The 25,979-nt window shown below is 35.8% G+C and overlaps 1 protein-coding gene across 3 annotated transcripts in view; it reads left to right on the top strand.

The window, feature by feature from the left end:
* Positions 1 to 25,979, top strand: part of SYNE1 (spectrin repeat containing nuclear envelope protein 1) — a 300,424-nt gene that overhangs the window by 108,597 nt on the left and 165,848 nt on the right. For all 3 annotated transcript variants that reach the window (XM_071806433.1, XM_071806432.1, XM_071806430.1), the window contains 16 exons: positions 2,385 to 2,552; positions 3,936 to 4,112; positions 4,970 to 5,110; positions 6,269 to 6,429; positions 9,296 to 9,446; positions 12,639 to 12,866; positions 13,388 to 13,486; positions 15,176 to 15,363; positions 15,474 to 15,597; positions 16,601 to 16,767; positions 18,175 to 18,328; positions 18,616 to 19,244; positions 19,929 to 20,108; positions 21,602 to 21,752; positions 23,302 to 23,460; positions 24,220 to 24,402. In XM_071806433.1, coding sequence (XP_071662534.1) covers positions 2,385 to 2,552; positions 3,936 to 4,112; positions 4,970 to 5,110; positions 6,269 to 6,429; positions 9,296 to 9,446; positions 12,639 to 12,866; positions 13,388 to 13,486; positions 15,176 to 15,363; positions 15,474 to 15,597; positions 16,601 to 16,767; positions 18,175 to 18,328; positions 18,616 to 19,244; positions 19,929 to 20,108; positions 21,602 to 21,752; positions 23,302 to 23,460; positions 24,220 to 24,402 — 3,060 coding nt within the window. The remainder of the gene's footprint in view (positions 1 to 2,384; positions 2,553 to 3,935; positions 4,113 to 4,969; positions 5,111 to 6,268; positions 6,430 to 9,295; positions 9,447 to 12,638; positions 12,867 to 13,387; positions 13,487 to 15,175; positions 15,364 to 15,473; positions 15,598 to 16,600; positions 16,768 to 18,174; positions 18,329 to 18,615; positions 19,245 to 19,928; positions 20,109 to 21,601; positions 21,753 to 23,301; positions 23,461 to 24,219; positions 24,403 to 25,979) is intronic.

The following is a 25,979-nucleotide window of genomic DNA, read 5'->3' as shown; positions in this document are numbered from 1 at the left end:
TTTATTAAACTGCAAGCATTCAGCATTGAAAACCTCATTTTTGCTTCCTGGGTAGCAAAGCCTTGAGAAAAGTAGGCAAAAAATACTGATACTATTATAATGGATCTTTTCCCTTTTCAGGATTGGAGAGCACCGTAGTAAATGTTTCTGGAATCAAAATGTCAGTGTTTTTAGAGGCAAAAGATCAGTTTCTAAATATCAGCTCTTAGTGAACATTGGCAAAACTGCGATGTACATCAGTTCATGCATGTAGAATTTGACCTTAATCTTCATTTATGCATCTTTTATGCTGAAATAATACAGGAACTACTGTGAGGTAGTTCCAAATTATTAAGGATAGCTATCATGCACTGAATTTGCAGGAAAAGGCTGCAGTTTTCTGAGACCTGAATGATAATGAGATACTGTAACTGCTGAAATAATGCGAAGTTTTTAACCTATAAGAAGCAAAAACTCTTAGAATCCACTGAACCCTTGAGTTTTATGGGATGTCAGGGAGCTTACTGCTCTAAGTTTTCACAGTGTAAAGAAAGATCAGAAGAAACTTAGAATATATTACACTTAGAAGACAGAACGGATCTATTTGAAAAAAAAGAAATTCAAGGCAGAGAAAGAGTTCAGACTTCAAAGTCCATAGTTAATGTCTTTTCCTGTGGAGGCCTTGTAGATGTTCCAAAAGTAAAAAAGTTTCATGTATTTACTGAAACTTCTTTAAACTTCCACGATGTGAAAACTGTATTTGGAAATCTGGGGGAAACAATGTTCTGTTCCAAGTGACTGCAAAAAAATTAAGATAACTTTTTTTTTTTAATTATTAAAGTACTTTCGTTTTTTGTTTCCTCTAAAAGTCAGAACTAAGGGAATCACAAGTTCATGAAGGTTGTTTGGTTTTGTTTTGTTTTTTTTTTTTAAAAAAACACCACCAATCAAAAAACCACGAACAAAAAAATAATTAGTCTAAATTTGGTTTGAATATAAAAGTATAATCTAAATGGCACTTGTCGAGGGTTAAGATTGCGGGGTGACAATCAAACCCTGGCAGATGTATTGTTAACCTCCTCTCCCCTACCCCACTTCCCCCTTCTGCCCCTCCTTCTCACCCCTTCCCACTAAGGACAGGCGATCGAGAGGGAAAGAAGGACAGAGAGAAGAGAGTTGGAAAAATTAAAAATGTTTTACTAATGCTACTAATAAGAATAGAGAAAATAATACAAAATATACAAAACCAATCTTGAAAGTCTCAGCAACTGCAGAGCCAGTACCCAAAGTCCTGGATTAGACTCTGTAGCCAACCGGAGCTGGATTCAGTCTCTCACTAGGCCTCAGTTCGAAGGGACAACCACCAAGGTCCTCTCCTAATGTCAGCCATGAGGAAAAAGGGAAAAAGGGATGAGATCCTCGTGATCTCCCTCTTTTATATGAAGTATTCATGTGAATGGAATGTTATACACAGTTGGTCAGCTTCTTGATCACCGGTTTCTTGTTGCCCCTCTCGTGAGATGTCTAACAAAACCAGGACAGCACTTTATGCTATGATTAAGAAACTGCTGATGCTTAAAAGTCTGAATACTCTCTATAGCTAAATTTACAGCTTGTTGACAAGATGGATGAGACTGTTTAGACAAAGATTGATACTGGATATTTCCAGAATTCAGCAATGTTTTTTGCAGAGTAAAGACTAAACATTTATATAACAGGAAAGAGAATGGCTTGAATGTGAATGACTCTGCAAAGTGAATATGGATTGGAAAGAAAGGAAGGGGGGAAGAAAAGAAAGGAGTTTCTTAGTTCTAGAATACTTCATGATTAAAACCTTAAAACACACAAACTGTCTGAGAAACAGAACCTGTACTTGAAATGAGCTACCAGTAATTAGCTGAATCATACAAAGAGGGAAGAACTTTCTGATATGTTGAATAAATATATTTTTTCCTAAAATTCTGCAAACTGAGACTGGCTATTGCACAACCTGCATACTGTTGTCCAGAAAACCAAGGCAACAGGGCATTTTAATATATTTGTGGTTTACGAGAGCTTTGTTCTAAAAGGTCCAAAAGTTTCACAATCTGGGTTAGCTTGCAAGGGTGTGGACAGCATGTATTTTCTAAGCAATCACAAATAAGTGGCTGTCACAGACAGCTATTTACCATATTGCAATGTAATAGGAAATATGGCTGAACAGGACAAAGGTCTCCTTGGTCACGATTTAAGTCTACAGTCGCTCTTTCAATGTAAAGTTAGGGGTGTCTGTTAAGAATGCTGGCGGCAAAAATAGTTTAGCCAATTTACTATGTTTAAAAAAAAATAAATCCAAATATAAGTGTGCCCTTAAAATGTAAATGCGCCTTTCAACATTAAATGCTTAAAGTTATCCGTAATTGTAGATTGAAAAAACATTAGACACTGTTGGAGACTGTGTCCAGTACAAAGAAGTTGTTAAAAGTGCAATTGAAGAGTTAATCAACAACTCTAAAGAAGCCCAAGCAGAGGCTGAAAAGATCCTGGATACAGAGAGTTTATTACAAGCACAGCAACTACTACTTCATCATCAGGTAAGGCAGTTACTCATGTTCATATTCCTTTTATTTCTTAAGTAGAATGTACGTAATTACTAAGTATTGTTATGTCCATTAGCAGAACTCTTTATATTTAAACTTGAAAGACTTATAAAGGAAACGGTCTCATATGGCCTAGTATTGATTTCTTATAATGAAAAAAGTACACAGTCATTTTTTTAAATGTAAGTGCCCAAAGATGGACTTGGTTTTCAACTTTTTGTTGTATATTATTCTCTTTCACATGGGGTTCTTGGGCATAGAACACCTGAAAAACTGGCTTAATTTACTTGAAATTTTGAGTAAATGTACTCTGCAAAATGTAGTCTCTTTCTTTTTACCTTTTTAAAGCTTGCAGGTTAGATCTGATCATGGTAAATTTGTCCCAATCCTGGTTTTGGAAATTTCTCGACTTGAGCAGCTTCGTTGTGGCCTCAGCTCTAAATGCTGGAGGGGGAGATGAACCTCTAGCCTCATCTCCTCCTCTAGATAGCTACTGCAGTGGCACATTGGCTTCTAGTTTGTAGGAGCAGAACAGGAGGCTTTTTATGCACTAATAATAGATCAAAACATCTGTAGGCTACAGTAATAATCAAATGGATTGCATGGAGCAGAAATCATGGGGTTTAAGGCCAAATATGGGAAATGAACTTTGAGACCTGCACCAGTCTAGAAAAACAAGAATAATTTACTGTCAATGTTTGGCCATGATATTTCATATTAACATCTATTTCTGTAAGGTCAGACATCTTATTGTATGATGAGGCACTACGATGTCTTATCTCTGTCTTATCTAAACTCTTCGGTGTTTGTAAAAGCTATTGTAGCTATTGAGTTAAGGTTCATATTCTTTCAAGACTGGTAATGAGTCAGGCATATTAGGAAAAGAGAGGGCATGTAGTCTTAGGACTTTCTGATGGTGCTACAAAGCAAAACACATCAAAGAAAGAGTTATGCAACTTGGCCAGGCGCCTTCTGCTCCCTGATGAAGGCTGATATATTGCTTTGATCAACCTGAGGCTCCAGCCTGTGCAGAGCAGACCTGGATGCTTCCAGGCAATCATGAGGAATGTGTGCACCTGTGGCTGCTGCTGCAGTTTCTCAACTGTTGTGGCTTCTGGTTTCTAAAATATTGTTTTGGATAAATAGCCATGCTGTCACTCTTTCTCTGCAATTTGTATGGAAGAGTGTCTTAACACATTTTGGAACCCAAGGCGTACACTTGATGAGTATATGAGACTCAAGGATACTTGCCACAGTTTATCCCTGTGACTGTTACTCTCATTGCATACCCCTGAAAAAGCAGAAAGTGGTTTCATTGTGCCAGCTTCCCAAAGAAGCTAAAAAGTCTAATTGTTTCTGTTGGATGAATCCTTTTAGCAAAGGACAAGGAGACTCCGTGCGAAAAGGCAAGATGTCCAACAGCAGATTTCCCAAGCTAAACAGTTGCAGATTGAAGGTGGACTGCCCAGCACAATGCAAGAAGATTTACAGAAGTTGGAAGGAACATTGGAGAACATGCAGCAGACTATGGAGAAACGTGAAGAGCAACTGCAGGTCAGTCCTTTGAAAGTAGAAATAAAAACCTATGCTTTCTTCTTCCCCTTTTTTTTTTTTTTTAAATTTAGTAAAATATCTTTTATTTTTTAATGTTAAAAGTCTGAACTAACTTTCTCACCCCTGAATCTTGGTCCTTTGGTTTTCATGATCAGTACCTTCATGAAAACTTCTTAAAGTTGCTGGATACCTCTTAATTAATAAAGCAACAGCATTTTGTTTAGAAGTCCCCACTATTCAGTCATAATAGATATTTTAAATAATTTACCTGTGAATTAATTTTTAAATGGACTGTCTCTCCTGGTTACTAAAGGTGACATTGCCTTTTAATTGACAGTCTTTAGGCTGAATATTGGATTAATAACACCTGATGCTGTGCAAATATAATCTTCACAACTACTGTGTGGAATACATGCTGTCATCCTAAATTTAAGGAAGGAAGAAAAAAAGGCACAGAGAAATTTATTTAGTTAGAGAACTTGGAAATCCTTCTAGGTATTGTTGACTACCTGTCACCATAAGCATAAGCATCTGCATGTATTACTTCAGACTTCTTATAGTACATTCAAAATAAGATTTAAATATTGCTGACACCTTAGAGAACACTGCTTTTTTGCACAGTGCAGTATGAATGAGTGAACATGCAAGGGAAATCTTTTATTGGGTTCAGAACAGTTTCATCTGTAAAGTAGATGGCATGTCAGGAGAAATTGTTTTTGTTTTTTTTTTTTGTGTCAGGTCTTTCTCTTCGTTTCCTTCTTCAGTAACTTGCGATGAAATTATTTTTTTCACCTCTGCAATCTTTTTGTCTTTGTGTTTCTGTTTTGGGTTGGTTTGTCTGTCTGTTGTTTTTGTAGGTCACAATAAATAAATGGGAGCAGTTTGAAAGAGACAAAGAAACAGTAGTAAAATATCTCAATCAAGCAAGCTCTGCCCTTGAACGTATCTTAAACTTCAGCAGTTTAGAGAGCCTCTCATCAGAACTGGATCAGACAAAGGTATTCAATCTGTGAAATACAGGAACTGAGATGATGTCTTTCTGCCTTCCTTGTTAACATGTACTGAGCGAATTGCCTTCAGTCTTTGGATCGTTTCCTGTTAATGCCAGTGCACATGCAAATTAGAGAATGCATAAACTGTTTGGAGGTAAAAAGTTATTTTATGAAAAGATCGTGAAGAATTACTCAAAATCTGCATCTGAAGCGCACATATGGAAGGTAAAATGATTTTGAAGACTTCCCATGTTGTGCTCAGTAATTACCTATACTATTATGATAAGCTAAACAGTGTCAAGCCCTGGCAAATGAACATCGTTAGTGTGTTCTTTGACAAGGTTAAGTGGACTATGCTAACTAGCACTCTTTTAGTCCTGAGGACAAAAAAGGAGAGACTTCTACAATATGGGCATAAACCATAACATGCCACTTGCCCTTGGTAACACAGAATTGTTCCAGCCCATTTTATTTACTAATACAGAAGCAATAGTAGTGACTTGCTTTCCTAAGTGCCGTGCTTTTCATGCTGTTTTTACCCTTTGGTGAATCTGATACTAAACTGTATGTATCTTGGTTATGTTCAGCATCCATTGTTCCAGTGTATGGATTTGCTGTTTGTGACAGAAAATAGTTGCTAAATAAAGTGAGATTATAAGCTGCAAGATACTGCAACATCCTCTCTGTAAAAGTTAGCATCTAAAGTTTAAATAAAGATGCATATTACAGAATCACAGAATGGTTGGGGTTGGAAGGGACCTCTGGAGATCATCTAGTCCAACCCAACTGCTAAAGCAGGTACACCCAGAGCAGACTGCACAAGAATGTGTCAAGGCGGGTTTGGAATGTCTCCACAGAAGAAGACTCCACAACATAATCTTCCACAATTCACAAATTTCTTGAAGAGCTATAGAATAAATTTTGATTGGTTGAATTAAAAACTTTGGGACTTTTTCCCTTGCTAAAATTTATTCAAGCTAGTTTGCTCTAGTGAACATTTCCTAAATACAACATGAAAATAACTTTGTTATTCTATTTACACATTCAAAATATACATATAGGAGACAGATACTTTTTCCAACCACAAACATCGAGGAAAAATACTTTTTGTGCAAATATACGGAACTGTTTATAGTTGTATTAATGTGTCTTGCATCCCTACAGGAACTTTCTAAACAGACTGAAGCAATGGCAGTGCAGGCTGAGAATCTGGTGAAGAGTTCTTCTGAGATACAGCTTGGTTCAAAGAACAAGCAGGCCCTTCAACAGCAGGCAAAATCAATCCAAGAACAAGTGAAAAAAGTGGAAGTTACTCTTGAAGAAGAGTATGTTCTTAACAAGTCCTAATATTTATTATCCACTGTAAGATTGTATCAGATTTCTAGAATACCTTGTCAGCATTTTGTGTTGCACATCAGCTCCATCATTTACAGCTTGCTGTGGCATAGTAACCAGGTTACACTATCAAATATGTCAAAATAGTTTGTGCAAATAAACAAAATCTTTGCCTAATAATATGTAGTTTATAAATCCACCATTAGTTACATTTAACCTGTCACTTATCTTTAAACCTCAGTCTTGTGAAGAAGGGATAATTAAGTTCATTCTTGAAGTACTAGACTCTTTTAGAAAGAAAAGTCTCAGTACAAGTGTGAGAACAGCACATTTACCATATTTGCCTCAGTTTTCAGTATTCCACTTTCTCCATAGGAATGCCAAGTGCCTTCATCTTAGCTGAATGCCCAGGTTTTATTTCATGGGCAATATCAAAAGCTGCTTCTGCTGCTGCAAATAAAAAAGGCATAATTTGTCAAATTTTATTTATAAACTGAAAGTTAAAACTCCAAGAAAATATTGTTAAATCCTGTAAATATACGTAGCTTTTTGTATTTATAAAAGTGTCATCCCCTTTCTCAAGTGAGCAACTCAGTTAACTCGTTACTCAACTTCAACTTCAGCTGTTGCCATTCTCATTTGATCTATATACACATACATTTATATGTGTGCATGAAATTAGTATTTTTGCACATATAAGATCTGATGACCAAGTCATGGATATATGTGCCAATTCTGTGTTGTCTTACTGAAATTATTATGTGTAGCTCTACTAGTTTAAGTGTGTACCGCCACCTCCATCTCAATATGAGCAAAAGGCAATGCCCACATTTTTAGTTTTTTTTCCCCTACTGACCATTGTCATGTTAATCTGGCTTTAATTTTGTGTCACATTCTTCCCAATACAAAAGAACAGCTGTAAAACAGAATAACTAGCCTCTGCAGCAGCTGTAACTTTTAGATTATTGGTGATCTATTTTTTTATATACCACTTTCTCCAATATGAAGTATTACGGAGATTTGCAGTCAATTCTGCCATATCTTACTGAATACTTTACATTATACATGATATTCTCCAATATTAGAGAGAAAACTAGTGTGTTTTTTCAATTCAAGAAACTCATCCTTCCAACTATGAATATTCACTTTTTTAATAGTGTCATATATTTTTAAATAAAAGCCATAATTGATATCGCCTTTCAATGTAGGTATGAGATAGGTTTTATTTGAATATATGGATTTTACTGAATGTCTGTGATACCGCGACAGATAACAAAAATAACAAAAAAAACCTGCTGCAAAATATGCAACTATATGCAATTCTCTATAGTGAATCTACAGAACATACAACCAATGTGTAAGGGTTATGTCGTGACTCCCATTATCAATAAAAATCTTGGCCAAGTACTTTAAAGTGGAGGTATCCCAAACACATACTATGCCAATGAACCGGAAAGGGAAAGAAAAGTTTGAGCAGTTCTCCATAGTCAGTTGCAGAGCAAGCTTAGCACTTCTGTTTTCCAAGGAGATCATGCAGAGCTCTATAGAGTCTTTGAGACTATTTTATTTACAGTCTTCAGCTTTCTGACAACTTATAAAGAAGGCAGATACAAAGACAAATGATGTTCAGCTCTTGTGCCACTGATTTGGTCCCTCGGTTCTGATTTCCAGCAGCATTTTCTTGGGCTGGATTTGAGTGAAATATTTTTGCACTTTATTTTCCTATGAATAACTTGAATTTGAATGCAATCTTATCAATAAATGGCTGTTGATGTGGCTGGTTTTCATTTGGTTTTGGATTTGTTTTGTTTTGATTTTTTTCCATTTTGAAAATAAATAAGACAAAATAGGCCAATTTTTACATTTTTACACTGTGTTTTCTTAAAGCTTCTTCTAGCTTTAATGAGGTGAAAAAGAATAAATTAATTTTTTTTTAACATGGAACAGTTTTTAAGGATATCTTTAAAAGGCAAATATATTTTGGAAGTTTGTACTATTCAGACTTATCTGATGAAGCTTTAATATTTTCAGTGAAACAGAAAAAGCATGTTTTGCAAGATGTATGTAGGGCCTACATTAGCACTGGTTTCTTTACAATTATTTGAAAGGAGCAGAAATGTTTGTACTGGAAGTTAATTAAATGAGGCCTCGTAAGGGCCTTAGGCTTCTTTCTTGTGACAAAAAAAAGGGTGCTTTGTTTGCCATTCAAGATACACAAGTAGCAGTCATAATCTGTCTCTGTTTAACATATTTATAATGTATATTTCGAAGAATATAAATGTATTAACAACTTTGAGGTAGTTGAGTCATTTCTGTTGATTCTTTGGCTCGATATGAAAGCATTGCCTGAGAAAACACAAACCTCCCATAAAATCGGCAGATTGCTGTTATAAAAAAACAAGTTTAATAAAGCAGCCAAGCATTGGTGAATATATGTACATCCACAATACACTGATTTTAATCATTCTGTCCTACTGACTATATGACTAACATCTATGCACTCAGTTATCTCAATTTTTAGATATCTGATATTATCGTAATTCCGTATTATTTCATCAAAATCACACTCATGTTACTTTTTCTTCCTGCTATGATGAGATTCTTGATGTACAGCTGATGAATGAACCTGTACTCTCTTTCCCGTCAGTGTCCCTACTATGGTGAATATACTTGTTTGACTTTTTGGGTGCATAGTCTAAGAGAGAACCAAGCACACAACTTGGTCCTCTAAAACCAGGAGTTTCTAAAGTGACCCTCGTGTAGATTGAATAAGTCACATTTTTATTCTAGCACGAATGTGGGCAGCTTCATTATATTAAACTGTTTATTCTTTCTAATTAATTTGGTTAATTTTAGTATTAAAAGCATGGAAATGGTGAAAAACCAGTGGGATCATTTTGGCAATAATTTTGAAGCTCTGTCCATCTGGATAGCTGAAAAAGAGAAAGAACTGGAAACTCTGGAAACATCATCATCTCCTTTGGACATGCAGATCAGCCATATCAAGGTGATTAGTTCTTGTTATGTTTAGCATTAAAAGCCCATTTAGTTGTCATTTTGCTAGAGGCCACATGGGAGAACAGATATTTTACTCGTTTCAGAACTACCCTAATGTAACAATGGCACACTTTGTACACAAATATACTAAGCAGTAAGGTTTTACATAAACTAAAGGAAAATTCTTAAGACTGCCTTCTCTGTTAGTGTTTAATTTACATATATGGAGCCTTTGTGTGTATGGTTAAAAATATTATTTAATTTATACTCTTTTTGAGTGATCTCGACTGGTGTACAAAATAGCTGCACAAATACAAGGTGCATAAAGCTTTTTTATTTTGAAACATACATCAGCTAGTGGATATAGAACTTGATTTTAATCCTGCAAGCTAAAGTTATAACTTGCTCTATGTATCTTTTATGCTGAAATAATAAATAAACTGTTGCTTTTGGTAGCTTACAAACCTACATACCATTTATTGTGATTATATTTACATTGTTTTAAATTGTGTGTACGTTCCTGTAGATACATAATGGTTTAGTTTCTTGTGGCTAACTGAGGTGCATGTTGTCTCCAAGCATTGTGTTTCAAGGGCTGAGTTCATATCCTTCCACAAATTAAAATGTATCTTCTCTGAAACTTCATGATTCTAAGGGAGTGGAGTGTTTCAATATGCAGTGCACACTGCCATTTTCTTCTATGACTTAGCTGCTCCTCAGAAATGCACAAGTGTACAGCTGCTTGCAGTCATGGACCAGATTGACACTAAGTATTTCCAAAGGATCCTATTAAGGCATTTGTTTCATGTGACAGAAACAGATTATCGACAGATTTTCTGTTTTTAATTTCATCACAACTTCACATACACCAAATAAATAAAATATTTTGATTTCATCATTGAAGATGCTTGAATTCTTGCTTCATCACCACAGCAATTTAGAAAAGCTTCCTTGTGAAATAATGTAGATGCATTTATTCCACTGGCATACACTGTCATGTAGTCTTACTTTTCAGTAGTTAATAGATACAATTCAAATGCTTAAGGCAGAAAATAAATGCATCAAATGATGTTAATATTGCATTACGTTGTGATGACAGCTCTTGTCCATCTCAGTGGAGCCTAGTTAAGCCCTACTAGTCCATTCAAGCCAATTTCCCCGAAAGGCTGTTCCTTGCAGAATATGATCAGCAGGTAATTTTTATAAATGTCTGAGTGAACAGATGTAAGGCAGAGAATTTTCTCCAGATAAAGCCTAGGGTACATTGTTGTAACTGAGGTGAACAAATGAGCTTTATGAACTGTGATATGTGAAATGAGTGCACTATCCTCTGATACATGGACATAGCTCGAGGTGTTTTCAGCAGCCTTGCTCTGTGCCTGATTTTGAAGAATTTATTATGTTTTGTTGTAAGCTTCATAATTCCTAGTACAACGTATTAGCGAGGAATATTGCAACATGAGGCAAATGAATACAAAATGGTGTGCTTTCTGATAGCTTTGGCTGACAACATAAAAGCCCTGGGGTCAGCTGAGTGTAATTATCATACATAGTGGTCATATTCTACTTTTAGTGACACTGATTGCAGAGCCCCCCCAATAGCTTCAGTAGAGCCAGATTTTCACCTACACATTTCTCCAAAATTCCTGGTGAACAAAATGACAGTTATCACAAGTAGTTACCATTGGTGGCAGATGCAGTAAGAATTTGAAGGCCTCAATTATCCACCTTCTTTTATGTAACGGAGTGAATTTAACAGGATAACGTGGGAGTAAAAAAACGCTGCCTCCTTTGTATCTACTGCATTGTTAGATAATTTCAGCCCCAGGGCCAAAAATCTGGTACTTTTCCTCAGCACCGTATTTTCATGCAAAACAGATATTTTCTAATCCAAATTAGTTCAAAATTATTTTCATAAAGAGACACTATAAATGCTTACAGCACCACATTTTTTTCTCTGCTGTCACTCTGCTAATTCTAGACTCTGACTGTTGCAGTAAGCCACCTCTGAACTTTGTAATGGCAAGTAAGATACTGTATTTATATCACAATTATAGCAGAAGGCGGGCATGTTCTATGCTTTTAAGAGTGCATTTTCAGGAAAGTTTTTGGTTGATGTCATACACATACATATCTTAGCATTTTTATATCTGAAAACACTGTTGCCTATTTCAGTTGCAAAGAGCACTCTTACACTTTCAGTTCCCTCCCAATGAGTGATTTTCACTGCTTTTGATAAGAGCTCCATGGGCAAGCTACATCAGCAAAAATGAAAAGAATTCTGTTGTGATAAAAATCCTATTTCCAAATTCACTGATGTTTGATGAAAAAATAGCCACTGAATGTGAAACACCATAGGTTTCTGTCTTGGATGTTATAGCTTTCAGTTTGCCTCTGATTTGAAATAAAAACAAGCACAAAAGAATAGGTGGAAGTTGCTGTCAGGCAGTTGACGAAATGTAAAGCCAGTGTGAGTTTGTCTTTTTGTGTTTGCTATTTGATCGAGAAGACAGCTGAAAAGTACCAAAAGCCGTTATCACCCTTGTCTTATGGCTTACTATTTATACTGTTATGTGGTTCTTTATTTAATCCTCTGCTTGAGGTCACACTCACCCTATCTCATAATCTAATTTAACTTATTCTTTATTATACCATAGAATTTCTATTTAGAAAATAAAAACAGTCGCTATTGGTTTTCAAATCATAGCATGTTTTATTTTGTAAGTGCTTGAAAACTTATTAACACAAATAATAAACTGTTAGGGTTTAGCTCCTTAACAATATTGTTTTCAGTTACACAGTTACTTTTCATTAGCTTGTATTTATTTTGAGTGTTTAAGAGAAATGTGTATTAATTTGCTGTGAAATAAGAGATGCTAAAATATGAACCATCTTGTCTGCTTATGAAAATATGCACCTCAGCAAATTCTAATTCCTCTTCATAGACACTGTTTTTAGGGCAGGCTGTTTTTTAAACCTTTTCCAGTGCTAGTTTCAAGAAGAAAAAGGGAATTTACAGGGCATATGAAGATTGCATAACTAGTTATTTCACGGTGTCAATAAGCTCTCCTCTTATTTACTTTTTCAATGAAGAATATTAGTAGCTCTGGTAAAATACTGATAGTAGCAAATATTATCATGATAATTAAAAAACATATGGTGTTTGGGTTTGTTTTTTTTTTACTACTACTTTATGTTTTAGGTTATTCATAAAGAAATAGATGGTAAAATAACTGGAATCTCAAGACTAGAAGAGGAAGCTGAGTCTCTTTCCAAGTTTGTTACCTCTGGAGAATGTGCACATATTAAAGCCAAACTGACTCAGGTCAAAAGGTATTGGGAGGAGCTAAGAGATCATGCACAGAGGCTGGAAGGAACAATCGCAGGGAATGCATCAGCACAGCAGAAATACGAAGAAAGTCTTAAACAGGTAGACCATGCAAAATCTAATGGACTATTTGCAGCAATTTATAGAATTGCTCTTTATTTTTCTAAAATTGAATATAAAATGCATATTATAATGGAATGGACTAGAATATATGAGTAGATTTTTAAGATAATTGCAAGACCTCTAAACATAAATTTGTGCTTTGAACTAATTAAAAAGCAGGTTCAGGAAGACACTAAAATATACACATTCAGAAAATTATGCTGTCTTTTAGAAAATCTAAGTAATTATTGCACTAATAAACCACATCCATACTTTTTTATAAACATTTTAACTTCAATCTTGGATTGTTAGTAGGTCTCAAGGAAAATAATTTAAACACTATTCTTGCCACAATCACAAGGAGCTGAGCACAGTTAGCATCTTTTAGCTTCAAAGGGCACTCAGCACTACAAAAATTTAGGATATAATATTAGCACTAAATATTGAAAAGATGTTATTTAAAGCATCATTTATGTATTCCCTACTGGTTTTAGACTCTCTGGTTTGCCTTTTCTTCATAGGTGCAGCAGACAGTGTCTGAATTCGAAGCTAAACTGGTGGAGCCTCTCACATCATGCTCTTCATCATCAGCAACATATGCAGCCCTTCAGGATTGCACGGTGAGCATGTGGCCAGTGACTCCTGCCACTGAGTCCAGGGAAATGGTGCCACCCTGACCTTCTCTCTAAACTGTCAAATATCTCCAGCACAGGGGCTGCCTGATGCCACCCAGCCCAGGGTATGTTGGGTTGGGCAGCCCCAGGGAAGGCTTAAGCAAGCTTCCTCAGCTATTTCTTTTCATTATTTCAGATACACTTAGAGTTTTTTCCCCACTCCAGAGAAGGGAAAGCCTAAAAGTATGAGTTAATCTTTCAGGCTATTGTTTTTAATTTTATGCATCTAAACCATCACAAAAAAATAGATGATAAGAAACATGTCAGACATTTTTTCTTAAAGATTTTCATGAAACTTACATCTTGATATAGAGAACTATGTGATTTAAAAAAAAAAAAAGTCCCCTGAGATGTAGTTTTTTCTTGGACAATGCAGAGACTGGACAGAGTTTCAACTGAAACTTTTACCTCTCATGCCAGAAATCCATGGGTGCCAGTGCATTTGGTTCAGTTCATTACAAAAGAAAAATAAACAAACATTGATTGGTATTCACACTACAAGAAATCCCAAATCTCAGGGAATTTGGTGTAACATTTTTATCTGTGTCTAGAAGTCTGTGATGTGTTCTTCCCACAATAATCATTATGTTCTTTTCTAAGAAAATATTATGAATACTTTTAGTCATATTGTTCTTGCAGTCAAACATATATAATCTCTTCTGAACTTAGTGTTAACTACTTGCAAAGGCTGTATGCAAGGCAGACCTGCCCTGTCTGCTTCAAAAATGCTTGATTCTGATTGACAAAAAACATTTTGCATATGGAAAATTTATTCAGACAGCACATGTCATGATTATTGTTACTGGCTTTTAAACATAAAGCATGCTGGGTATGCTCTTGTAAACTCTTGCCCTGCTTGTGGGATCATGATGATTCAATGCCTAAAGGTGAAATTATTTTTTATTATTTAGTTTAAACATCAGCCTGTTGCTGTATAATACACATTTCCTCCTATATATTCATGACCGTAATTATAACCATTATTACTGTTGTTATTATTGCACACCTGTGAGCTGGAAATTTAGTGGTCTTAAATCTATTTAATTTTGTGCTTTTGTAACTCATTGTACTGTATTTCAATCATTTTGGTATGAGTGTTTCCCAGTTGTCTAGAAACGGCAGCACTGGTGAGTCTAGCTGACATCAGAGACCATTTCTATGAAAAAGACCTTTAGCTAATGCTGACACAAGTTCACAGTAACTGATCATTACCTCTCCCATGTCATGACATGGGCTGCAAGTCTGCCACTCCTCACGTATTGGAGTGAGCTTTTGTAATTTACTGTATATGTATAAATTAGATAAACTCTTAGCAGATGTTAGGGAATTTGGAGCTTTGTCCTTACATGATCATGCTGTGTCCATGCCCATTCAGAAGATTTGATGCTTTTGTTTCTTTAACACTGTGCTTTGGAAAGTCTTTCTCCACTACAGTCTACTTGATTGATATGCTCAGGACGTGTATCTAAGACAGATGTGAGCAAAATGTAAGCTCTGTAGTGACTTCATGATCTGTTGGATGTAGCACCACTTCAAACTCTTAATAAAAATACAGCTTTTATTTTTCCCATCATTGTTACTGTACTGTACTGTTTTTTATGTATGTGACTTCTGTTTCTTTTTAATGTTTGTTAGGACCTCTATCATACTGTGGAAAAACTGAGCAACACTCTGGCCTCTCTCTCAGGCTGTGCCCGAAAGGTGGTCAACAAAGCAGAGGCTGCTCAGAAGGTTACAGCATTACAGCAGAAATATGAAAAGGTGCTAGGAAATGCTAAAGAGAAACAGACCTTATTAGAGACTCTTCTGGCTCAATGGCAGAAGTGAGTAGCCTCTCACGTCTGTTTTGAGGAACACAGAGACCTTCCTGTGGTCAGTGTGTGAGGTCAAGGAGATGACTTGAATTGGTAACTCTACGTTGTAATTTTCTTAGGCAGGAGAAGGAGCTGTCTGTCTTCCTGGCCTGGTTGGAGGGGTGTGAAGCTATGGCCAGACCTTCGGAGCAGTATGTTTCTGCTGACAGAGTTAAACTGGAAGGTGAACTGCAGTCGCTGCAGGTACTTTTCAACTGAAAGGTTGTCGCCCTACATTTCCTGGTTTGTTTTCTTTAAAGGATGCACTTGCTCAGTTGTACTCTGACAGTCACTTGATTCTGGGCTTTGGAAATGTCCTGGGAAAGTGTTACATTATTACTGTGGTTGTTTGTCAAAGACAAGAAAATGACAGGAAGAATATTATTTGCAAATATAATATACTGACTCAAGAAAAATAACACTCTGGTATTATCTGTCAAGGAAGGACATTGATCTGCTTGCCAGAGGATCCTTTCTCTAGAGAAATCCCTTTGTTAGACAATGCTATTTTTCCTTTTTTTTTTTTTTCATGTGAGTAAAGTTGCTCAGATGACAAAATACTCAAAGATTTTGAATTCACAGTGAAAGTCTGGTTGCTGATTTTTTTTTTAACACAAGACTTTCATCCTTTTCTAAAGTACGCCTTCCCTTGGAACTTCTGCCATTTGTTTTTAGATTAATATGAAGCAGTTGGCCAAATGTAGCATCTTTCCCCCACTCCATGAAGTCAATGACTCCATAATTTCAGTTTTAAATATAATTGGAGAGAAGGAAAATAATTTTTTTGGGTAGTGGTTTTCTGTTTGGGCGAATTTGCCACATTTCCCTACAATTCTATTACTTCACACAAAATATGTCACAAATGATTCTTTAGTTTAGCCACTGTCATCACACAGTAGAGCTGTGTGAAAAGGTCACAGTTGGCCCTAGAGGAGAAACAACAACAAAAACAAAACAACAAACAACACCAAAAAAACCTGACTTTAATGAATCCTTGCTAAATTAGAGTTGCAGATTTAGCTGAGAGGTGTTGAGTACCTGCTTGTCCTAGTAGATCTCAGTTCCTCTATGGATTTGATTGTGCTCATTCACTTGTCTCAAAGTGATGTACTGGAAATACATAGCTAATTTTTTAATTATTTTTGTTATTTTGCATAATATGATGCCATATTTAATCTAAAGACTATACACTTCATTGTTCTGCCAGGATTTACAAGAAGACATTGAGTCTCATGCATCAGTCTATGCAAGCCTATTACAATTGAGTGAGTCACTATTCCCAACAGCTTCCAAACAGTGTGTCAAAACAATAAAGCAAAAATTTGAAGAGCTGGATGAGAGGTGGAAAGCTTTACCAGAAACTCTTGATAAAAGGTTTGTGTTTCAGAATGATTTTTATGTGTTGAATGAGAGTAACCAATATCCAGATGAGGAATCCCAATCCTGAAACATAGTTTTTACATTATTACCATTAGGAAAACAAAGGTTTAATATTCATATTTGACCCTGAGTTCCAAGTAATGGGGTGTGGGGAATCTCAAAGATTTATCATGCTGTCTTTTTTTCATAGGAGAGTTCTGTTTGAAGGAGTATGGGGCATGAAATGAAGATAATGTTGCATTTCTTCAGTTACATTTTACAAGTAACTTTCTAAGTTACTTTCAAAATCTGCAATATTTATTCTGCATTTTTGCCACTTATATGCTTTATCTTGTGTACAGCCAGACTATTATCTCATTAAACCTGCTTTGAAGTTTTCATTTGCCATAGGTACTATTAATGCTTAATTGTTAGGCTGCTGGCTCATGTTAGGCTCAGGAACACTGCTCCATTTTTATTTTTTTGGAAACTGTATTTTATCATATATTTAGTTTTCAATTGTTTTCACGATGAACATAAATATTTCACTATTTGTGAAAGAGCTTAAATAGTAGACCATGGTCAATGACGTAATCTTCTAGGTCAGGGGTGTCAAACTCATTTTCACCGGGGGTCACATCAGCCTCGTGATTGCTTTCAAAGGGCCAAATGTAATTTTAGGCCTGTATAAATGTAACTACTCAGTCCTAAAATTATATTCGGCCCTTTGAAGGCAGCCGCGAGGCTGATGTGGTCTCCGATGAAAATGAGTTTGACATCTCTGTTCTAGGTGCTTTATCAATTTGATTGTTTTACAAGATTATGATTTTCTACATAGCATTTCATATTGAAAATGATGTAGAGAATTGTCTAAGGGAAATAGGAAGGTAAATGACAAGGCTCTTTTTAAGGCCAAGGTTTATAAGCTTAGTTCTGCTAGGTGCTTAGTACTACTTTGGACATATTCCTCTTTTGAATTGTGTTCTGAGCAGACTTGAACCTCACTTCACTGAAAGCTGAGCATGCAGTCCTCACTCTTTACCTAAAGTTATGAGACTCCCACCTTACGTGTTGCAGATGATAGGGCAAACAGAACTGCGATGTCCATCAGTATCATTATCTTTGCTGGGACTACTGTCATGAAGAAAAATTGAGGAACATACTTTGATTGTTTGGGGCACTTCTGACAGTTGATATGAATAAAATAGTGCAAACAGTGGAAACCACTGCTTTCAAGTCTTATGTTACTCCCCAGTTAAGAAATCAGCATGGCAGTCATCACGTTTGTAACATAAATTAACGTTTCCTTTTTTCCCTCCACCTGGCATTCATTTTAATGCTGTCCAGTCAGCTGTGGTTTTGATTATGGGAAGTGATTCATTTATATCAAGTGCTTTCATATTTACATCTGACATCCTATAGGATCAACTTCCTTCAATCTCTTATTGCTGAACACGGGCAGTTTGATGAGCTCCTGCTCAGTTTTTCAGACTGGATTAAGCAGTTTCTTGCTGAACTACAAGCCACTTCAGAGATAAACACAGCTGATCAACAACTAGCTGCATCTCACAATAAGGTAAACTTTTGGATATAAATACTAAAGACAGAGAAATTGTACAGTGTGTTCAGCTAAATATTCATCTAAAGCTAGCATGAGGTCATTTGTTTGAAAACCAAGACAGTGTTGCAGTGACATACAGCATTCTGTTATTTGACCAGTGTGAAGCAAAATTTTAACACTAAACTGTTCTTACTGAAAATCCTTTGGTAGTGCTTGTTTTGCTTGTAAGTTTAGTACTAAAATGTTTTCTGAGCTTTTGATTGGAAGAAGAAACCCAGCCCTATTTCCTTTCTTTCCCATAGAAACACTCAATGGAAGTCGAAAATAAGAAAGAGCAGTTACGGAGTCTGAAGGAACATGTAAATAAATTGTGTTCTTTCAGCTGCCCAGAGGACCAGCAGACATTTCAGGGAAAGACTGAAGATTGCTTTCAGATCTTCCAGGAGGCAAGTCAAATAACTAGCCAAAGGCAAGAGGCTCTGGATCAGCTGCAGGTATTCCTGGAGCTCCATAGTTCTGTATCAGGAGTGCTGCACCAACTGAGGCAGACAGTGGAGAAAACAGGGAATATGGATAAAACTAAATCTGAATTACTGGAGAAGGAACTCAATGGTGTTATTCAAGCCCTTAACAAGCTGGAATCTGTTGCTATCAGTTTGGATGGTTCTCTTACTAAGGCCCAGTATCATCTAAAACATGGCATGTCTCAGCAGAGGACCTCCTGCAGAGCTGTGGTGGAGAATCTGTGCTTGGAACTGGATGCAGTTCAAAACCTACTGGGAACCAAACAGAGTGAAGCAGAAGCTCTTGGAGCCTTGAGAAGGTCTTTCATGGAACGTAAAGAACAGCTGCTGAAAAGCATTGAAGATACTGAGGAAAAGGCTGACAAGGAGAGCCTGAAGGAAGCAACGCTACAAGCCCTCCAGCAAAGGTAAAACCAATATTAATGCTTGAGCTTGGGACTTCTTTATTTGCTCATAGTCTTTAGAGTTTTTCTCATGCATTGAAGTCAAGTGTGAGTTTTCTGCCTGAGTACCTCATATCTTGCCAGGCATATAGGAGTCCATATATCTACTTAATAAAATTTTGTGAGTGTGATGTTTCGGTAGAGGGACAACATAAGCAGAACACTTAGAAAGTCTTGCTAATCTTTTATATTGAATGAACAGTCAAGAAATTTTTTGTCTCAGAAAGTGAGTTTGTCCAAATGAATCCAAGCTCCAAACAGCTACTCGAAATCTCTCATAACACAACTATCTCTGTTACAGGACTGAAGACTGTACATATGTGTGGGAGGAATTGAAAACACTAAAATAAAATACTAATCTAAGTATTTGAGTATGTTTCCAAGTCACTGTGTGTGATGAAGGTATATGTATATCTATATAACTGTATAGCTATATATGTATCAGAAAAATCACATTCTGAGCTCAGTTGTAGCAGAAAAAAAGAAAAAATAAGACTTTGCTTTCTGAAGATTGTGTAGGAAATGCTAGAAAAAGGGAACTTTATGCACAGTAACTCTAAGAGCCACTGTTTCATTCTTCCTTTCTCCTCTTTCCTCTCGCATAAAAGTGAAGATAAGTAAATTTGAAATCTGCCTTTTAACTTGCAGATTGAGGCTTTTTAACCAGTTAGATGAAGAATTGAATTCTCACCAGCATGAACTCCAGTGGCTCATGGACAAAGCAAAACAAATAGCCCAAAAAGATATTACACTTGCTCCTGAGATCGACAAAGAGATAAATCACTTAGAATCTCTGTGGGAGGATACCAAGAAAGTTATACATGAAAAGTAAGTAGATTTTAGACTTAAGGTGAGAAAGGATAAAGTTATTTTAGTGAGGAAAGAGATCCAGTTATTTACATTTAATACCTTCTTGCCATATGAATTCCAATAAAAAGCGGGGCTTGTATGTTAAGTACTGAGTAGAAAATAAAACATAGTATAAACCAGGATATTTGTACCAGCGGTAATTATAATATTAACAAAGCCACAGATAGGTTCTCAGGACAATACCTATAAATATACTGAGCTTTTAGTTGTATGTTATTGTCTACTCTCCTGAAAGATAAGAATTCTTCGTTGAGATTTCACTGTCACTCCAACTAGCACATACTCTCCTAGCATGTATTTTCTTCTCTGTTGGATATGTGGTTTTTAGAACCCTATATTTAGTGCTCCTAAATCATTCCTAGATTTAAGTCTTTCTTCCTTGCCCAAGGGACCAGGCTCATAACGATCACTAGTGTATAATCAGTGATGTAAGGCAGTTTTGTATATCAATGAAAGTTCATAAAGAATTAAAGTTTTCTTTTACTTTTTTCTTTGTTGCCTCTTCATTATCTTTAAAGAAAACTTCTTCAAATATTCTTTTTTAAGTTATCATGGTAAAATTAAGTGCTAGGTTCGTTTGGTACTACATCATCCTCAATGTACATAAATTTTGTCGAAGTGCAGAAGCAGACCAGTTCTAAGCCTGGCAAATACTTCAATGGGCATATGCAATTTGCTGATCTCCATGTAACTGTTGGGTTTGTGTACTGGAGTAACAATTTAAAAAACAATTAAGTTTGTTTGTTTGTTTGTATGTTTGTTTCTCTTTGCTTTATATGCTGTATTCTTATTCTGTTTCTTGGTTGACACCGTACAGATATTTGTAAATATACTGCCCCTTAACCAGAACTTTGTATTATTTCCCTCTTGAAAATATGCACAGCTACATGAATTGCATTTCAAGTGTTTTTGGTTTTGTTTTTTTTTTTTTTTCCAGCTGAATTCAGCCTGTTTTTTTAGTGAATTTTTAAGAGATGTATAAATCTGAACTAAGTGGAAGAAAGGGTTACCCTCATTTCAAAATGTCCACCATTGCTTTAGTCTTTATTTCTGCTTCTTTATACCTCAAAAAATATTTCATGTGAAAGAAACAGGTTAAAAAAACATGAGCTCTGAGTGCCAGCATCATTGTAGTGTGGTTTCCAGTCAGTAAAGTGCTAAACCTAGGGAGAAGCTTGAATTCCAGCTTCAGTCTGTCTTTAGCTTGAGTCATTTGCTTCAATATCTTATATATATGAGATGGTAATTCATATCCTGTCTCTTCAGTGAGATGTTTTGTGATATATGGACCCATAGTGATTTGTAAAACCTAAATATTAATATTTCCTTTGCTGCCCAAAACACATTTAGCAGTGCATCCTGATTTTCCCATAGTGAATCGCTATGTTATATTCTTTTTCCTTCAGAAACATGACAGCAAATAGTGCTAACGCAGCCTTTTCCCTTTACAGAAAGGAGCAGTCCTGCATTCTCATTGATCTGATGAAGGAATATCAGAGCTTGAAGTCAACAGTAATGAAAGTCATAGACAGTGCCGGCAGTGCTTCTGCCATCAAATCCATTTGGAAGGATCATGAAGATGTCAGGCGAATTTTATCAAAGGTAATTACATAAATTTTCATTTGAGGGATTTAAATGATTTTTGATTTAGATGGATTTTTCTGTTTGAAAGTTGCCCTTGAGCTGTATGTAAAGTTACTTGAATTTACTGTCAAATTTTCTCACACTGATATTCAGGGTTTAAATTGTACTGATTCTGATGAGAATATAGTCCTTTCAGCATTTTTATGAGATCCATTAATGTGTATTTGATTGTTGTTATTTATAATTTTAACATCTAGAAATGCAAAACGTTGATTTGTATGGAAGGCATAAGTTATCTGCTCTTCATATAAAATACCTTGAGAATATATTCTTGTCATAGTATGAGAGAATATTTCCAGTCAACATACTTTAATGTTTTTCAATTTTGGGTAGTTTTTTGAGTGGATAAAAGTCAATAAACCAAAATGAACGGCATGCATTTCTAATGTGTGCAATTCTTATATCTGTATCTTTTCCTATGGGGTACAATGTTGATACTGGCCATTGAGCTGAGATAAGGATTAATTGGATCATACTTCTGATATTCTTAATTCTGCTATCTATCAGCCTGTCAGAATAAACAGTTCTGTGTTAAATTACTTCCATTCATTTGAAAGCCTATTGAGCCTATTGAGCTCTTCATTAAAAATTCTTCAACTCTGTATAAACCTCATTCTAAACTATGGATATTTATGGCCTCTTTTTAATAGACATTTTAACTAGAACTGAAAGCCAGAACAGAGCTCACCAGTCTAACAAAGGAATGTATGTAACTTCCATATGATTCCTCTCCTTAATGTGAGCCTTGAGCTGCAGAAAATTCCTTGCTACAACAGTGGCCATATCTAGGCCTGAATGAGTTGGAGCACAATAAATATTTTGCACAACTGCAGCTGTAATAAGGTAGGAATGGCCACGTGGCCATGCTGCATCCAGATTAGTAGCTTATCTGCTGATCTGTAACACTTGTTAAAGAAAATCTATGAGATATTTACTTTGACCCTTTCTCAGTATGTTGTCACCTATTCAGGAACAGTTTTACAGATTTACCTATGCCTAGAATTGCAAACTTAGTAGACCTGAAGATTTTGTCTAATTCCTTTCTGAACACATTTGTACTTTTCCAGAGAATCTAGGAATTATGGGGTTTATAATTCTAAATTTTGTTTGCAACACCCTCTCTTTACCCTGCTCTAATTCCAGAATTGATTTTGGATACTAGTTAGTCAATGATTGGTTATTCAATTTTAGACATGTAGAGTGTGAAGAATATAAAAAATAATAAAAAGGAAAAATGCCTTAAGTCCCAAAGATAGCTGGTTACCAAATGGAGAATATTCAGAATTTATTATTCCCACTCCTGTGCTTTACTTAGAAGAGCAATCATACTATTTCATTTTGCTTATGAGAAAACCATGTTAGTTGCTTCGTATTTTGTGACATAGATAAATATTAGATGGTACACTGAATGAGAATGATCAAATGCATAACATATATCACATGGAGAACTGGATTTTCCTTTCTTTCTTCAAGGATGTGTTAAACAAGCAAATATTTATGTTCACAGCATGAAGCTGCCAAGAATGACCTGAGTGCTAAACAGAAAGACCTGGATACTTTCACCAATAAAGGAAAACATTTGTTAACAGAATTGAAAAGAGTGCATAACTGTGACTTCTCTGCGATAAAAGCAGATATGAACTGTACAGTGGACAAATGGCTGGATGTAAGAATCTGATGTTTATACACTGAATACAGTTTTCAAGTTGTGCTAAGGTTACAGTGTTAGTATTTTCTTGGATCTTAGAGTGCAATTGTTTAGTAAACCTTACTCTGAAGTATACCTCAAAGGGTTAATCAGCAGGATTTGGCATCCGTTATATGCAAAAGATTGTGACATCCATTTGATAGATTTTAAAATGATGTCTTATAACAATGTATGAATGTTACTAGCATAAACTCAGTGCACGCTTCTGATTATAAATTTGGATTGGTTTCTCACTTAATGTATGCCAATATTACTTGATTGAAGTAAATTGGACTAAACAAATTGGGCAGTAAGTCGTATTAATCTGCACCATAAAATATGTCAATATGTCGAGAAAGAACATTATAGCAGAAAAACAGAATATAAATCCTAATATTTTATATTTTCATATTTATCCACTTTATTAGGAAATTCGTACCTTACTTAAGAAAGACAAATGTAAAAACTGGTTTTAAAGATAAAGTTTATTTGAATATAAAACTCCTTCCCAATAAAAAAAATATGCAATTTTTTAGAAACAGTCATGTATGATTTTTGTTCATTTTATGATGTGGGTAGCTAAACTGAAATTAGAATTCAGAACTTAGAATTAAGTCTAAGAAGAATTTTCATCTAGGCTTATTAATTATTTCTGATGCACTTGTCTTGCAACTGGCTACAAAATAAGGAATTCTAAAATTAATTAGTGAATGCTATTGATAATTCTCCTCCTAAAAGGTGTCTGAAAGGATTGATGACAGCATCGACCGTCTGAGTGTGAGTGTGTCCCTATGGGATGACATTCTCAAATCTGGAGATGAAATGGATGGATGGTGCAATAAATGCATTTCTCAACTGAATGAAGGCATCAGCAATTTGAGTAACAGTCAGAGAATGGAGATTCTCCTGAAAGACTTACAGGTGCTTACCTATAAATCAGTGATTAAAATGTTCTGGACCAAAACCTCCAGTGATAGCAGGCACATAGCTAAGGCTATGCTGTTGTAGACTACCGTGTCCCCTGTTCAAGCAGTGGTACCACTAGCCCAGTGGCTGTTTGCTTCTGATAGAAACAAGAACAGCAGTTTCTAAAATCTCATCTAGGAAGGTAGTTTCTCCAGACAATAATAATATGTGCTGGACCGGAAGGCAAATTTTAATGTCACATTCTAACAATTTTGGTAGGATGATGTCTTAATTTTCTGGATAGTGCTAAACTGTTTTAGAAATCTAGCCAGTGTTCAGGATGTGTGCTGCCTCTGTTGGCTCAAAATACATGGTAGATCAACCACAGGATGAGCCATATTCTACTTCATTTGAAATAAATTATGTCCTTAGGAAGATGCACAGAGAACATATACAAGTAGTATGATAGAATATGAAATCGTATGGGATCAGTATTTTGCTCAGGATAAGCTTTATCTAATAGTTTTCTGATTAGCATAGAAATCAGACCACCTAAACTCATCACTATTAAAACTGATTTGGAATAAGAGCATCCAGTGCCCAAATCACAGATGTACCAGATCCACTGGAGGGCCAGAATAGCAGAAGACAAGAGCACTGTGCATGCATTTGCAGTCACAGAAGTCACAGTCTATAATACTTCTTTTGCACTTTCACTGACAGAAGGGTCCTGCTGTTTCAGCAATCAGAAATAAATGAGCAGGGACAGAAATAATCAGTGGACCTTTTCTATGGTCCATAGCAGTGGTCCATTTCTTGATCAGTCACCTAATATTGTATCCTCCTTAGCACAGCATATCCCCTGAGGATTCTTCTGGGACCACCTGAACTTGACCATGCAGGGCAGATGTTTAGTGCAGCAATTTTATCTTGAAATCCACTGTCCCATCTTTTAATTGGAGTGATCTGTTTGAAGTTTTTAGAAAAGAAAGTCTGGGTAGTAGGATATATACACCGATTACTTTCCTAGTACTTCAGAACTACAATTATACATATTATGATTTTCTCTTTGCCATATTTTTAATAAGTATAATATTTCTTTATAACTTGGATCTATACGACTGCAATAAATACAAGGTCCAGATATGTCAGTGCGTATATAGCAGCATTTTTTAATTCCCTTTTGACATGAAAATTTATTTCTGTGTCTAATTTTTATCCAAGTGTTCAGTTCCTTGTAACAAAAAAGAGCACATGGATTATACTCTGCATGCCATTAAGTGGAGCCAAACAACCACAGTAGATTTTTCCAGTTAAGTAAACAATGACATTCCCATATTTATTCAGCTGGTTCTAAGAAACTAAAGCTGTTAGTGAATTTTAAATGCTAAAAATGTGTGTGATTGTTTTAATGGAGGGGGGAAAATCTCTGAACTGAGTCTAATACAGGAAAGGAGATGAGAGGTTTTTAGAGAAGAAAACAAATAGACCAGTGTTTTACCTCTAGTTGCTAAACTTTGCAATTGATGGAGCATCCTTCAGAGGGTCTAGAACCTTCTTGTATTTGGTATGAAACTTTGACCACATCTCTT

This window comes from Patagioenas fasciata, chromosome 3 (assembly GCF_037038585.1).
Source record: "Patagioenas fasciata isolate bPatFas1 chromosome 3, bPatFas1.hap1, whole genome shotgun sequence".
NCBI classification, from domain to species: Eukaryota; Metazoa; Chordata; class Aves; order Columbiformes; family Columbidae; genus Patagioenas; species Patagioenas fasciata.
Note: the sequence above shows the minus strand (reverse complement) of the source record. Positions and strands in the feature narration are given on the sequence as shown.